The sequence below is a fragment of the Daphnia carinata genome, chromosome 8 (assembly GCF_022539665.2).
Source record: "Daphnia carinata strain CSIRO-1 chromosome 8, CSIRO_AGI_Dcar_HiC_V3, whole genome shotgun sequence".
NCBI classification, from domain to species: Eukaryota; Metazoa; Arthropoda; class Branchiopoda; order Diplostraca; family Daphniidae; genus Daphnia; species Daphnia carinata.
In genome coordinates this window covers 2101559-2115235 of record NC_081338.1, presented here as the reverse complement: position 1 = coordinate 2115235, position 13677 = coordinate 2101559, and the positions used below count along the sequence as shown (strand labels likewise).

General features: G+C 47.3%; 2 protein-coding genes across 2 annotated transcripts; both read right to left on the bottom strand.

Moving 5' to 3' along the window:
• Positions 1-2526: 2526 nt before the first annotated feature.
• Positions 2527-4959, bottom strand: LOC130704122 (uncharacterized). Its single transcript, XM_057525599.1, has one exon. The coding sequence runs from the start codon at positions 4957-4959 to the stop codon at positions 2527-2529; it is 2433 nt and encodes an 810-aa protein (XP_057381582.1).
• Positions 4960-5570: 611 nt separating this feature from the next.
• Positions 5571-8334, bottom strand: LOC130704121 (uncharacterized). Its single transcript, XM_057525598.1, has 2 exons — positions 7723-8334; positions 5571-7631 (listed from the first exon to the last, which is right to left on the bottom strand). Exons 1-2 carry the CDS (start codon positions 8332-8334, stop codon positions 5571-5573), a joined length of 2673 nt encoding a protein of 890 aa, XP_057381581.1.
• Positions 8335-13677: the final 5343 nt, after the last annotated feature.

Genomic DNA, 13677 nt, shown 5'->3' with positions numbered 1-13677 from the left:
GTATTATAGAAAGGGAAATCAACGCAAAAACCATACGAAACTTTTATTTTTTAAATTGCTTTCCGTCAAGTACTAAATACCGTACACTGGAATGTTCGAATCGGCCACTATTTCGAAACGAAAATTCACGTCGAATAATGAGTTTACCTTAGAAGCAAACGTTCATGACGGATATCAAAATGTGATTCGCCATGATTTGGGTTTTCGCTTTATATACCGATATGCCGATCGTTTTGCGAACGGACGGTTTCAATGCCTGAATGATACCAATGCGAGTATAAAAATTACGCAAAAATTACGTTATTATATTTTCCGAGTGTCTTTGTTCGATAAGTGGTGTAACTTACATGAAATTGGCTTTCAATTTGATAAATCTTCTCCATTAGCACAACTGAAAAAAGGTAATAATTTCAATTAATAAGCACACGATACACAGACTGATAATAATAAATTGCCCACTTGCGGATAGTCATCGGTACGATGGAATAACCAAGGTTTTTCCTTTGAAGTTACAGCGATTTCATTTAATTGCTCAGTATAATGATTTGCTATTGCTATGAAGTTACAGCCGTCTCTACAAGAGTTTCATTGACGAAGTTCAAACTTCCTGGTAATGAAATTGGAGTTGGGTGTACAAAATTTTGATTCTCAACCAAGATTTGCAACGAGCAAAAAACTTTTCCGGCTTTGACCTTTGTGAAGAACCTATTTCACATTATTCATGCATCTGTTTTACTGTGGTAACGACTCTGAAGCAAATAATTGACCGTACTGCAGTTAGTTGATTTTCCAAACCTGCAAGAGTTTTAAGCAAATCTTTGCCCAGTGCTATCTCGGGGTCGTCATAATGCGCAACAAGCCATTCTACTGATTCTAACCTTGATCCAATGGAAGCACGCTTAACCAGAGGACGTCCCGTACGAAACGGTAAGCTTGCGTTTTGTTTTTGCCCAAATCCTAGCTTCATCAAGCTTCCCCGTCGCTAGCTTAAAGATTTCAAGCTAGGGATACGTTTAAGTTAGCTTGAGTTTTGGGGAGTTGCTTCAGCGCCTTAAAATTAAACTTGCGCAAGCTGTGAATTCGCAAGCTTGCCCTTTAGCTTACAAAAATTAAGCTACTGAAATAAGTTTAAGCTAGAAAAATGGGAGTTAGGAAAATATATATTATTTAGCATAAGAAATGCTTAAAACAAGCCTTAGTTATGATAGGACTTTAATCTTAAATAGTTCATTTCCTTCAAAAATATTAACAAATCATACTTAAGTTTGAAAATAAAAAACATTTAGCATAATTGGTTTAATTACTTTTGAGGGAACGAAAGTTTAACTTAATTTCGACTTCATCTTTAGGTTTTTTAAATTCTGTTTGTGATCCTGTTGTCGAAAAAAACTTAGGTATTTTTCTAGATTTCTATTGTATTGTTCGGAAATAGTAGATGTATCATGTATAGAATGGTCCATCGGAAAGAACATCCGACAGTGGTGCGGAAGACCCGAGTTCAATCCCAGCCACAGCCTTCTATTTTTTTGCTTAATCTAATCTAAGCTAGCGGCGCGCGGGCCTAGGCTAGCTTGAATTTCCAAGCTTAAATCGTAAAAAATTTAAGCTTGGAATCGTTAGCTTGGGGGGGGGGGGGGGGGTTGGAGCGGTCGCAATCCAAGCTAACTCAAGGCTTGGGTAAGCTTAACGTAATGTACCGGGTAAAAGCCATGAACGTAACACCCTAAAATAGTTGAGGTAATTGATTCTAAATTCCAAGAAAAGTAGAGAATGCTGCTTTAATCGCACCTGGCCCCAAATTTTGTCCTAGTTCGATTAAGAACATGAAACACTGTGCCCACAAGTCGCGGAGCAGCTTCTTTGGTCAGGAGAACCAGATTTAAATTTCGCACACAATTTCCATCCTAAAGATAAAATTATTGTACGTTTAGATTTAAATACCGTAAGCACCGACTACGATTTCTTACTTGTAGATGAAATGCATATTAAATCTCGAAGACGTTTGCCCTTTGTAAAACATCGTCTCGAAAAGCTTCGTAGGGCTTCAGGTTCCTATTACATACATAAAATGTATCGGATGGTTAGTAACACCCACAATTGGCAGAGGCAATAAACTGTTGCTATTCCTTCATTTACCGTTTGGTGGTTACTAACTGCTCCAACTTGAATTCTTTCAAGTGTTTGTAAGCCATTGTAAGGCAGCACACAATAACAGGGGGTGTTCGGGAGCTCGGAAATAGGGCAATAAATTTATACGATGGCAGTGGAGGTTTTGTATTGCCAAAGGGGTGAATGGAGTATCAGCTGTTGATCCTCCCGTACACGAGGTAGCACACACTATCTTTAACGACTGACTGACAATAACTTAAGACAGAACTCACCCACACGGACTCGAAAGTGATACTGACATCTATTGTAAATTGACACTGTCCACGGAGCCAAGCTCCTTTGTTGGATCAGCGGGTAAAGATAAAGGTTGGGAACAGGGGATCGACTAAAACAATAGAAACACGGATTGCGGAAAGCCTATGCTGGCGACACACCATACTCCCCCGCATCCGGCGACTCTTGAGCAGGTTCGGCGGATGCTGCTTCCAGCAGGGCGAAGTTTCCGATCCCTCGGCGAAACGTACCGCGTTCCATCTTCACCGGGATGGTACGAACAAATCCATCCGGACCGGGAAATACGTCAACAACGCGGCCGAGATTCCATTGGCTTCGTCTTGATGATTTGTCTATCTCTAAGACTAGGTCTCCGACGGCAAAATTAGTCGTCGGCTTTTTCCATTTCGAACGTCCCGCCAGCGACTGGAGATACACTTTCCTCCAATGATCCCAGAAAACGTTCAGTACTCGCTGGAGATAACGGTAATGCTCTTTCGGTAGAGCATCGTCGAAAGTACCGTGTGGTGGGCTGGCCGTATTTGCACGATTGAGGAAATCCGCGGGTGTCAGGGGGCGTAAATCCTCTGGATCTTCACTAGCCGCGGTCAGGGGCCTACCATTCAGTAGCCCCGCTACTTCATACAACATTGTACGAAGCGTCTCCTCTGTCGGGTGACGTAGAGACTTCTTTTCTTCATCTAATGCAGCGTACAACGCTCTCTTGGCTGACCGCACGAGAGATTCGTGGGCTCCCCCGAAATGAGGCGTTCTTGGAGGCTGGAACTTCCACTGCATTCCCTTTCGGCGGATAAATTGGACCACCTCTGGGTCCTTGAACAGTTCGGCCGCCGCTTCTCTCAGTTCTCGTTCAGCGCCGACAAAGTTGGTGCCATTATCTGTGTGGAACACCCGAGGTTGGCCGTAGAGACCAATGAATCTCCGTAAGATCAGAAGAAAGTCGTCGGAAGAGAGGGTAGTAACCATCTCCAAGTAAACTGCCCGCGTCACCAGACAAGTGAATAGGACTCCCCATCGTTTGGCAGTCCGGTTCCGCGACAGCAAAACATCGATGGGCCCGAAAAGGTCGCAGGCTGTCCTGGTGAAGGGTGGAGACCCAAATTCCAGTCTTGATTCGTGTAGATCCGCCATTATCTGCTCTCCCGGTTTTGCTCTTTCTCGCCGGCATTTTTCACACTCCCGACGGATCCTCTTAACAAGTTCGCGGCCTCCGGGAATCCAAAAATGCTGTCGGATGAAACAGATTTGGTAATCCGTTCCAACATGCTTCAGCGACAAATGAAACGCACGGACAATAGTGGCGGTGAATGGATGCTTTGCCGGAAGCAGAGGGGGGTGAAGTTCCTCGTACGGTAATTTCGCCCTCCCGGCGCGCCCACCAAGCCGTACCAATCCATCTGCTCCTAAAATTGGAGCTAAAGATAGAAGACTGGAACTCTTTTGGAGCCATTTTCCGGATTGTAGTCGACAGATCTCCTCCGAGTAGGCCTCTTCCTGACAGCGCTTCACGAGCTCTAGGTAACCTCCTTCCAAACGTACTAAAGACGGAAGGTCGTCGATTTCGATTTTTATACCGTCCCAATCCAAACTGGAGGTTTGGGTGTTCGTCTGTTGCGCCCGGACTGGACGTATCTCATCCAGCACCGCCATCCACGGCAGATCCTTTGGCCACTGATCTTCGGGTAGATGCAGGAACTCTGGACCTTTCCACCAGCAACTCGGCAGCGCCTCTGCCACTAAGATGGATCTCGTTGCGATATCGGCTGGGTTCAGCCGACCTGGAATAAAGCGCCATTCATTCGGTTCCGTGAGAGCTTGAATTTCGCCCACGCGATGGCTGACGTACACTTGATATTTTGCGGCTGTAGCACGGATCCAATTCCTCACCGTACTGCTATCTGTCCATAGAAACCGCCGATGGACCTTCCGAGTGAGGGCTCCTCCCACCGTTCTCGCCAATCTAGCCACTTGTAGAGAGGAGTTTAATTCCAGCTTCGGAATAGAAATGGTTTGCTTTGGAGCGAGTTTCGTGGTCGCGCGGACCTGTCGCACCGCGACCTCTCCGGTGTTGTATACATGGCGGAGGTAAATCACTGCTGCATGAGCCTCTTCGGAAGCGTCTCCGAATCCATGTAGTTCCGTTCTTACGATGTCTTTCTCATTCGGGAAGAGACATCGTGGTACTTCCACCGCATTCAGCTGCTGGAGAGTTGAAAACCAGTTCTCCCACCATACTCTATTTTCGCCGTCAACTGGATCAGGCCACTGAAGACCCTGTACGCCCAACTCTCGGAGCTTGATCTTCGCCTTGACGATCATGGGGGCAGCCATTCCTTGCGGGTCGAAGATGCTAGCAACCTTACTCGCGATTCCTACGCGAGTATAAGCGACATCTTCTAAGTTACTCACTCGGAAGGTGAGAACGTCTTCCCGTGCCTTCCAATATACTCCCAGGACTTTCTCCGTTTTCCACCATCCAGGGATAATTCTGTGCTGTCGGTAGAAACACTTTGGAGGGACAGAGACTCCAGAAATTCGATAGAGTTCGACAGCCATCCTTGGAGGTGCATATCTCCTTCAGAGAGGGCTCGCTGAACTCCTCTGGCCTCTTGCACGCCCTGTGCCACTGTCGTCGCTGAGCTCAAGTAGTCGTCGACATACATCTTCGTTTCCACCGCTTCTATAACCTTTGGGTCGGTGGCAAAGTCGACGGCTGCCCTTCGAGTAAGACTAATGGCAATGAAGGGGGAGCAAGTGGCTCCAAAGGGTAAACGTTTGAATTCACATACTCGCGTGACGTCTTCCCCTTTTCGGCGCCATAGGAACCGGAAGAAACGGCAGTCTTCTTCTTTCAGCCGTATCCGGCTAAACATCGCGCAGATATCAGAAGCCCAGGCTATTTCACCTTCTCTGAATTTTATGATGACGGCCGGAAGGGGTGCTTGCAGCGCGGGCCCGCTGATTATGCTATCATTTAGGCACCTTCCCTTGAATTTGGCAGCTGCATCGAACACTACCCTCGTCTTCTTCCCCTTTTGAACCCCGTGATGCGCCAAGTAGTACTCCGGCCCACTTGTGGTATCCGTAAGCATCACGGCATATCCTTCCGAGAAATTCTTCTCCATAGCAGCGCGGTAGCTTGCCTCGAACGTTGAGTCGCTGCGGAATCAACGTAGTAGACTCTCCAATCTGCTCTCCGCCAAGATCCGATTGTTCGGCAACGATGGCTCCCCCGTCTTCCAGGTGATTGGAGCCTCGTATCCGACCTCCAGTTTCCGTACGCCAGACTCGAGAATCTGTATGGCTCGCTTATCAGTTTCGGATAGACCAGGGCTCCTATGTTCTATCCCAAAATCTTCCGTGTCACAGAACCTCTTGAATTGCTGAGCCAGGAGATCGACGTCGTCGTTTGTGGCGAAGATAGTGTGGGTCCTTACGGCGTTCGTTGGAGAAGGATCTCCTATAGCCCCGCGTACGATCCACCCAATTCTCGTCCACCTTGCCGTAGGTTCATAATCCCGACCTATGCGTGATTCCAGGGCCGTTGTCAAGTGCACCACGTCGCTGCCCAGCAAAATGTCGACTCGTCCACCGCTCGTTGTTATTGGTAGATCTGCTAGATGTGTCCACCTTGACTTCAGCGTACCCCAATCTACTGTAGGAACTGGACTAGCGACGGTCGGCATCGTTGAGCCGACTAATGTTATTATTTCACCGGTGGGAAGCTTCATTTGCAGTTGCACTCGTTGAGAAGCGTACTTGTTTTTAATCGCTCCAGCTCCATCTACGGAAAGAGTCTGGGAGACTCCACTCAGTCGAAGTCTCCGTATAAACGCGTCACGGAAGAGCGTACTGTCGCTGCCTTCGTCCACAAACACGTTTGCCTTGACTGTATGCCCGTCGGCATCGAACACGTCCAAATGAAGCATCGCCACTGCGGTCGTCTGTCTCTTGGAGTTCACCCGTGCAGCTGCCGGACGCACGTTCTTGGTATCTAACTCCGCTTCGTCGTGGAGAAGAAAGTGATGCCAATGTTTGCATCCTGGAGAGGTACATGGCTTCCTGAGTTTGCATTCGCGCGATGAGTGGTTCGGACCAAAGCAAATAAAACATAATCTTCGGCGGATGCAGAAGAATAACCTTTCTTTCGTAGCCATTTCGTTAAAGACTGGACACACCTCTAACCGATGCGATCCTTCGCATTGGAAACAAAAAGTTTTGCCATTGCCGGATTTACCACTGAATCCACTTGCGCTTCCTTTCCGCTCCATTTTGATGTTGGTAGAATGCGATCGGGTGGAATACTTGTAAGGTGGCTTTATGGTTGGGACAGAAAACTGTTCCGCTGCGAGGCTATGGGCATTTTGATAGGCCGCGGCCCGCTTGCATAACCACCTCCCGAAAGTCAGGAGATTCATTTTCTCCAATCCGGTTCCACGTTCCTCATTCCACGCGAGCCGGTCAGGTAGTTGAAGCTTGAGGCAAATCCGGTCAATAATGTGTGTAGTGGCCGTCTCACCGATTCTATTCAAATCAAAAAGGTAAGTTCGGGTTTTCTCAGCAAAACGCCGGAAGGAGTTCGGGTCCTGCCTGCCCATCTCCAATTTATCCAGAGCCTGAACGAGCGCTGCTCTCATTACGTCTCGTCGACCATACGTCTCCTTTAAACGAGTAAGTGCCTCAACGTAGGCAGTTTCCCCACCTCCGGGACCATGCACGATATCTGCACATTCTCCACGCAGACGTCGTTTAAGGATCGCCAACTTCTCTGCCGCGGCTCTCGTTGTGTCGTGGACTAGCGCTCGGAAAAGGTCGATCCAGGTGAACCATTCCAGCGCTTGTCCATGGAAATCTTCTAGCTCCGCCTTTATCGTAGATCCAGCTCCATGGTTGGACCACTGTGGAAGCTGCAATCGGCCCTCTCGGTAGAGGTCGATCCATGTATCGGGAGCCAAATCATCCATGAACTCGTCGTGCCGCCGTATTTGCTGTGATTGGCACCATTCTTGGACATCGTTCTCCTTTCGTCCCTCAATTTTGCGTTCTAGGTCTCTTTCTTCTTCCACGAGCGTTAGCTTTTGTAAGGCCTGTTCCGCCTCCGCTCGCTCTCTCGAAGTAGAGCCTCTGGACCTAGGCTCTGACCCGTGCTGCTCGTCGGCGAAAACCGGAACGATGACTGTCGTGTTGGGATGGAGATCGACTACGTGACCGTTGTCTCGAACGATCTCCTGGCCGTTGGTTTAGCTTATGGGGACAAGACCCGCCATTCGAATGTCGGGTACCGGAACATGAAGTATGATGTGAATATTGACTGCCAGCCTGATGAGATGACGATGAACTTGAATGCTCGATGGACTGTTGGGTTGTCGGCTGCACGAGATCTGCATTCTTCTGACTGCTTGCTCTGGTCGTTGCGTCGTCTCTTCGGGCTTCTCGATACAGCCGAAAGTTTTCGGTAACCACGCCGACTTGTTGGACGTAGGTTAAGTGTATCTTATATTGTTCATCAACATCTTCATTGATAGCATCGCCCGCAATTCGTACATTTGCTTCTTCAGCGTCGACTAGCAATTGCTGCACGTGGTCTACTAGCCCCTGGATAGCACCACGTGATCCATAACTCTCGATTAATCTTTGGGCTGCCGTGCACGTCATCGAAATCTTTCGACGTAAATTCTTCCGGGCCAGCTTCTCTTTCTTAATCCTCTCTTCCTCTTCTCTAACCACCGTTTCATCTGAAATACGGGTCGGCTGACTCAGCAAGTGCGCGATACTATGGCCTCTTCGGCCCATTGCTGGAACTTCGCGTACAGTAGTCAAAGTACTCAATGACCTGGGTGGGTCGAATGATGGTTCCGTGGAACCCGGTAATAGCCCCGTCGGACCCGGTGTTGCCTTAGTCGGCGACAAAGCCTCCTTTGTCGTTTCCATCTTCTTAGCCCTATGGAGCTCCGGTTCGAAGGACCAATGTTCGGGAGCTCGGAAATAGGGCAATAAATTTATACGATGGCAGTGGAGGTTTTGTATTGCCAAAGGGGTGAATGGAGTATCAGCTGTTGATCCTCCCGTACACGAGGTAGCACACACTATCTTTAACGACTGACTGACAATAACTTAAGACAGAACTCACCCACACGGACTCGAAAGTGATACTGACATCTATTGTAAATTGACACTGTCCACGGAGCCAAGCTCCTTTGTTGGATCAGCGGGTAAAGATAAAGGTTGGGAACAGGGGATCGACTAAAACAATAGAAACACGGATTGCGGAAAGCCTATGCTGGCGACACACCAGGGGGAGCTCTTTCAATTTGTCCATCATTTCCGCATCATTGCAATAAATTTTTAAAAGCAGTTCTGAGGCGCAGATCCAATCAAGCCGAGCCGTAAATTGTGTGTGAATGCAGTCTCCACAAGACAATTTGTGGGCAGAAAATTGACGAATCAAGTTAAGCGTTTGATCAGAGACACTTTCTTCGGTTACGCAGAGACTGAAAAAAAAATGCACTTTATGTATTTACATTAATATATATGCTATAGAAATATATCGTACACACATATTTTGCTGGTAACAGAAAAAGGCCATTTCATACCAGTTTCATTCTTTGTTGCATTTCTTAAACCATCTTGTTGGTGCAAAAATTAATGTTATTAAGCCAGACAGTAAAAAGTTTCGGCCTTGATATGATTAGGCCAACGAAGGGATTCAACTCACGAAAACCACATAGGTTCTAATTAAACAAACGGTGTCCCATACCTTGAACATCAGGCAATAGGAAATGGGTATTGGAAATGCCTTGTTGGCTATTAAATAGCAACTGTGAAATTTTAGAAACTCACTGACTTTGAGGTATGTAGCAATCGTTGGTGATAGTCGCAAATTTTCTTTCTCTCTCGATGGCATTTACTTTCCCGGTGCCATTTTTGATACTTCCACTCGAGGCCGGTTTCGTAGTTATTAAATTTACCTCTAACCATCTCTCGTGATCCTCTAGTCAAAAATGGAATTCTTTGGTGATTCTAAGACAAAAAATGATTTCGTGTGGAAGTGATTCTGTGCGCGCGCTGTGATTCGCTGACAGAAGTACCACCCGACGTGGATATCCACTGCGTTTTTTGATACACTTCTCACATGCTTCTCAAATATCGAATACATTTTATATTAAAGTTGTCACTGAACTGGTTCTTGCTGTATATTCGTCCAATTTACTTTATACGTGGAACTGTTTTACTTTTCTGTTGAGTTCTACTTGATATGAATTACACGTACAGCAAGTCACAAACGTCGAAACGTTATGCTACAGAAAGAATCGAAATTTATTCAGTGTATTGCCCTTTGCAAGTACAAGCGTTGAGTTATTTTCAAAAAACATTTTTTATAACTAGAAAGAAGTCTGGCAAAAGTCATGCAAATCAAAATAAAAAGGTTCAGACAAGAATAATGAAGCTTTACGGTTAAATCTCACTACTGATGAAATGATGCTGATGTCCCTGGAGTAATCGGAATTCTCTAGTTCATTGGCTGGGTTTCCTTCCTTGCGTGCATGACAGTCCGCCGGTGCATCCTAGAATTCGGAAAAAGAGAAACGTTACGTTCTCGCCTCTACTGGGGCTTTGAAGCCAATTCCGGTGGGCAAATGTTGAATACGTCGTTCGAAGTTGACATTCGTAACGGGTCGCCAAAACAGCAAACGCCGAGCGCAAATCAGTTAAGGCCCCAGGCTGATCACGCGGTAGGTTTTTTGTACAGTTACCGCATTATAAGGTAATCTATTGAAACGTCAGCAAAAAGCCATTTAATAAATACCAAATGTTAATTTTTTAATTGATCGAGGGATCGCTTCAGCGATCCCGCGGAGCAATTGGGATTATAAGTGGGAAAAACGTAGGAAGACTTTTACAGTGTTGACACGTCATTTATTTAGCTTTCTGAGTTCTTTTCGCGCCATTGCCGCGCCTCATGCCTCAGACCCGTTAGCTTCTGAGTGCGGATCCATAGGAAGAGGAAAGTAGGGAACAAAAGAGGGGAAGGAACCGAGACATTAACACAAAAAATTTCTTTTCAACTTCTGGAAGGATTTTCTGACCGAAGAAGGCTGCCAGATTAGCTGGAATATAATAGGACTTCCGTAGCTCCTGGAACTGAAATTATTTTGATGCTTCCTTCACTTGTCTTAATGGTCCCTGCCTACCTCGACCACCTCCTCTGCTCCTGCATTGGGAATCCACAACACCAAACAAAGACTTTTAATTACAGGTCTGGGCGGGTAAAAAATAATAATACTTTGCAATTTTTTTTTTTTTTTTTGTGGGTGGGAAATAGACTGTAAAGTCTTCCTACGTTTTTCCCACTTATAATCCCAATTGCTCCGCGGGATCGCTGAAGCGATCCCTCGAGCAATTAAAAAATTATAAGTAGAAAAACTCCGCTCAACTTTTACAGTGATTTCAAAGTACTTGCTGAGCGGAAAATTGGGGTTCAAGAACCGCCCGAGAAATCGGAATGCTAGGAGCCACTGTACGCCTATAAAAACGTGTGAAGGTAGATTCCGCTGCCCAATTGCCCATTGCTAAAACTGAGTCAATCGGGGTCCCTTGAGCCAATGCGTGCGATGCAGCCGCGCCCCTTGTCGAGTGGGCCGTAAAGGATGCTTCAACTCCCGCTTCCATGAGGACCGACTTAATCCAGCGACTAAGTGTGCTGGAGGAGACCTGCTTAAAGGGTGCGATCGCCCCTATGAATAGGAGGTCTCTGTTGCTCTCGTTTCTTTTTGTGTCTGTAGCGAGCAGATAGGCACCCAAGCACTGTACTGGGCATATTCGAGGATCGTTTAGAGCGTCGATTCCTATCGTCTGGAGTGAGCCACTCCGTTGTGCCTTCCTCGGTCGGCTGAGGGCGAACGAGGCTCCTGTACTCGAAATCTCTACTGAGCTGCGTGTGATAGAGCTCAACTCCGAGACTCTGAGAAACGTTGACAGAGCCAACAACGTTGTTAATTTTTTGGACAGCTGCGTCCGGCTGATCTGGTCGTTAGGACCCCATGACGCCAACAAGGTTACCACCTTACTAACGTCCCAGGTGTTGGAGTATCTTGGCTTGGGCGGATTACGGTTAAACGCTCCTCTCAAAAGCTGCTTTACTGAAGGCAGCTGCCCCACCGGAATGGAGCCTGCTTGCTCTAGGGTGGTCGACAGCATCGACCTATGGATGTTGAGAAGGCTGTAGGAACAGTTCTCCGTGTGCAATTCCGCCAGATACTCTAGCACAGAATTCAAAGACACTGACACGGGATCAAGATCCCGCCTGAGGCACCAACCGAGCCAATTGTTCCAGGCCGACTGGTAAGTAGCTTGTGTGGATTGGCGTGTCCCATCCAGCAATAGGTTGACCACCGTCTCCGAAAGGCCTTGGTTTTGTAAGCGTTGCCGGATAACTTCCATGCGATGAGGCATAGCGGAAGCGGGTGAGCTTCCCCCGACGGTGAGGTTAGCAGCTTGGCGTCTGGCCTTAACATCCTTGGCACGTCTACCGCTAGCTCCAACAGGAGCGGGTACCATGCCGCGCTGGGCCAGTATGGGGACACAAGAACCAGCGATGCTTGCTCTCTGCGAATCTTCGCTAGACTCCTGAGGATGAGGCCAAAGGGGGAAAGGCGTAAGCTTTTAAGCCTTTCCAACTGGTCGAGAACGCGTCTACTCCGGTTGCCTGTGGTTGCGGAGTCCAGGCAAAGAATTTTTCTAGTTTGTTGTTCCAGGCCGCTGCGAACAGGTCCACCTGGCATGTCCAGACGTTGTTTATAGCCGTGAAAACCTCTTGATCGAGCGCCCAGTCGCTGCTGTCTAGTCCCATCCTTGACTCTCGGTCGGCGACAATGTTGAGGTGTCCCGGCAGGTAACTCGAGTGAACCGTAATTTGGCGACTCTCGCACCATGATGAGATCTGTGTCGCTAAATCAGAAAGGGATCTCGAATGAGTTCCTCCTCTGTTAATATAGCACACCGCCGTGCAGTTATCCATCTGTAAAGAGATGGATATGTTGGATGCCGTAGCGGCAAACGACTGGAGGGCGAAAAAAGCGGCCAGGAGTTCCAATTCGTTTATGTGTCTTTGGCCATCTTCCACTGACCATGGACCTCTAGCGGTGCTCCTGTTAAAAACCGCTCCCCATCCGGTCATTGACGCGTCCGAAAAAATAGTCATGTCTGGCTCGCCTGAAAAAATGACTTTACCCTTTGATGAGTCCATATTCGTGATCCACCAGCTAAGGTCAGCTTTAGCTTCCTCGGATAAGGTGAAACAGCTTTCGAAATCCCCCACATTCTTGTGCAGTGCCCGAATTAAATCACGCTGGACTTTCCTGTAATGAGCCTGTGCAAACGGCACGGCCGGAATGGCCCAAGCAAAGTTGCCCATTATCTTTGCAAGGTCTCTTAATTTTACCCTATTATGTTTCAGCGCCTGAACACAAAGCTTGCGAGTTTTTTCCCTCTTCTTTTCTGGCAAAATGAAGGCCAGCGACGGGGAATCCAAAATCATCCCTAGGAATTCCAAAGTTTGGGAAGGTGACGGGTGCGATTTTTCCCAGTTGATGAGAAAACCAAGCCCTTGAAGGAGGTCTGACGCTAGCTTCACATCTGTTAACAGCCCCTCCCTCCTCTCATTCAAAAATAACATGTCGTCTAGGTAAATGATCACCCTCACCCCTTTCGAACGTAGGGCCGTCATTACAGGTTTTAAAAGTTTAGTAAACACCCGAGGGGCTGGCGCCAGCCCAAAAGGTAGACATGTAAATTGGTAGGCGTTTTCTCTCCACCTAAAACGCAAAAAGGGCTGATGGGCGAAGCACACGGGTACCGTCAGGTAGGCATCCTTTAAGTCAAGCTTAGCCATCCAATCCCCCTTTTTTAACAAATTTTTTACAACGTCCAACCCCTCCATTTTAAAATGCTTGTAAACTATGTGCTGGTTGAGATTCTTTAGGTTGATTATCGGCCTATAACCCCCCGTTTTCTTAGGAATGGCGAACAATCTACTGTAAAAACCCGGTGTTTCTGGGGCTCTGACAATGGCCTCTTTCTTCAACAAATCCGATACTTCCGCGTCGCAGACCAAATCCATTTGCTGACTCATCACGCATTCCCCCGGTTCTTTAGATTGAAAAGGTTCCGACTCGAAAACGATTTTGTAACCCGACTCTATGATCTCATGGATCCAAGGGTCATTGGTCAACGCACGCCACGCTACAGCAAAGAATCTAAGTCTAGCTCCTACCT

Coding starts and splice junctions, on each gene's coding strand:
- LOC130704122 (XM_057525599.1), bottom strand. CDS start 4,959: ATGGCTGTCGAACTCTATCGAATTTCTGGAGTCTCTGTCCCTCCAAAG.
- LOC130704121 (XM_057525598.1), bottom strand. CDS start 8,334: ATGGAAACGACAAAGGAGGCTTTGTCGCCGACTAAGGCAACACCGGGT. Junction 7,632..7,722: donor GTTCATCGTCATCTCATCAG/GCTGGCAGTCAA, acceptor ACCAACGGCCAG/GAGATCGTTCGAGACAACGG.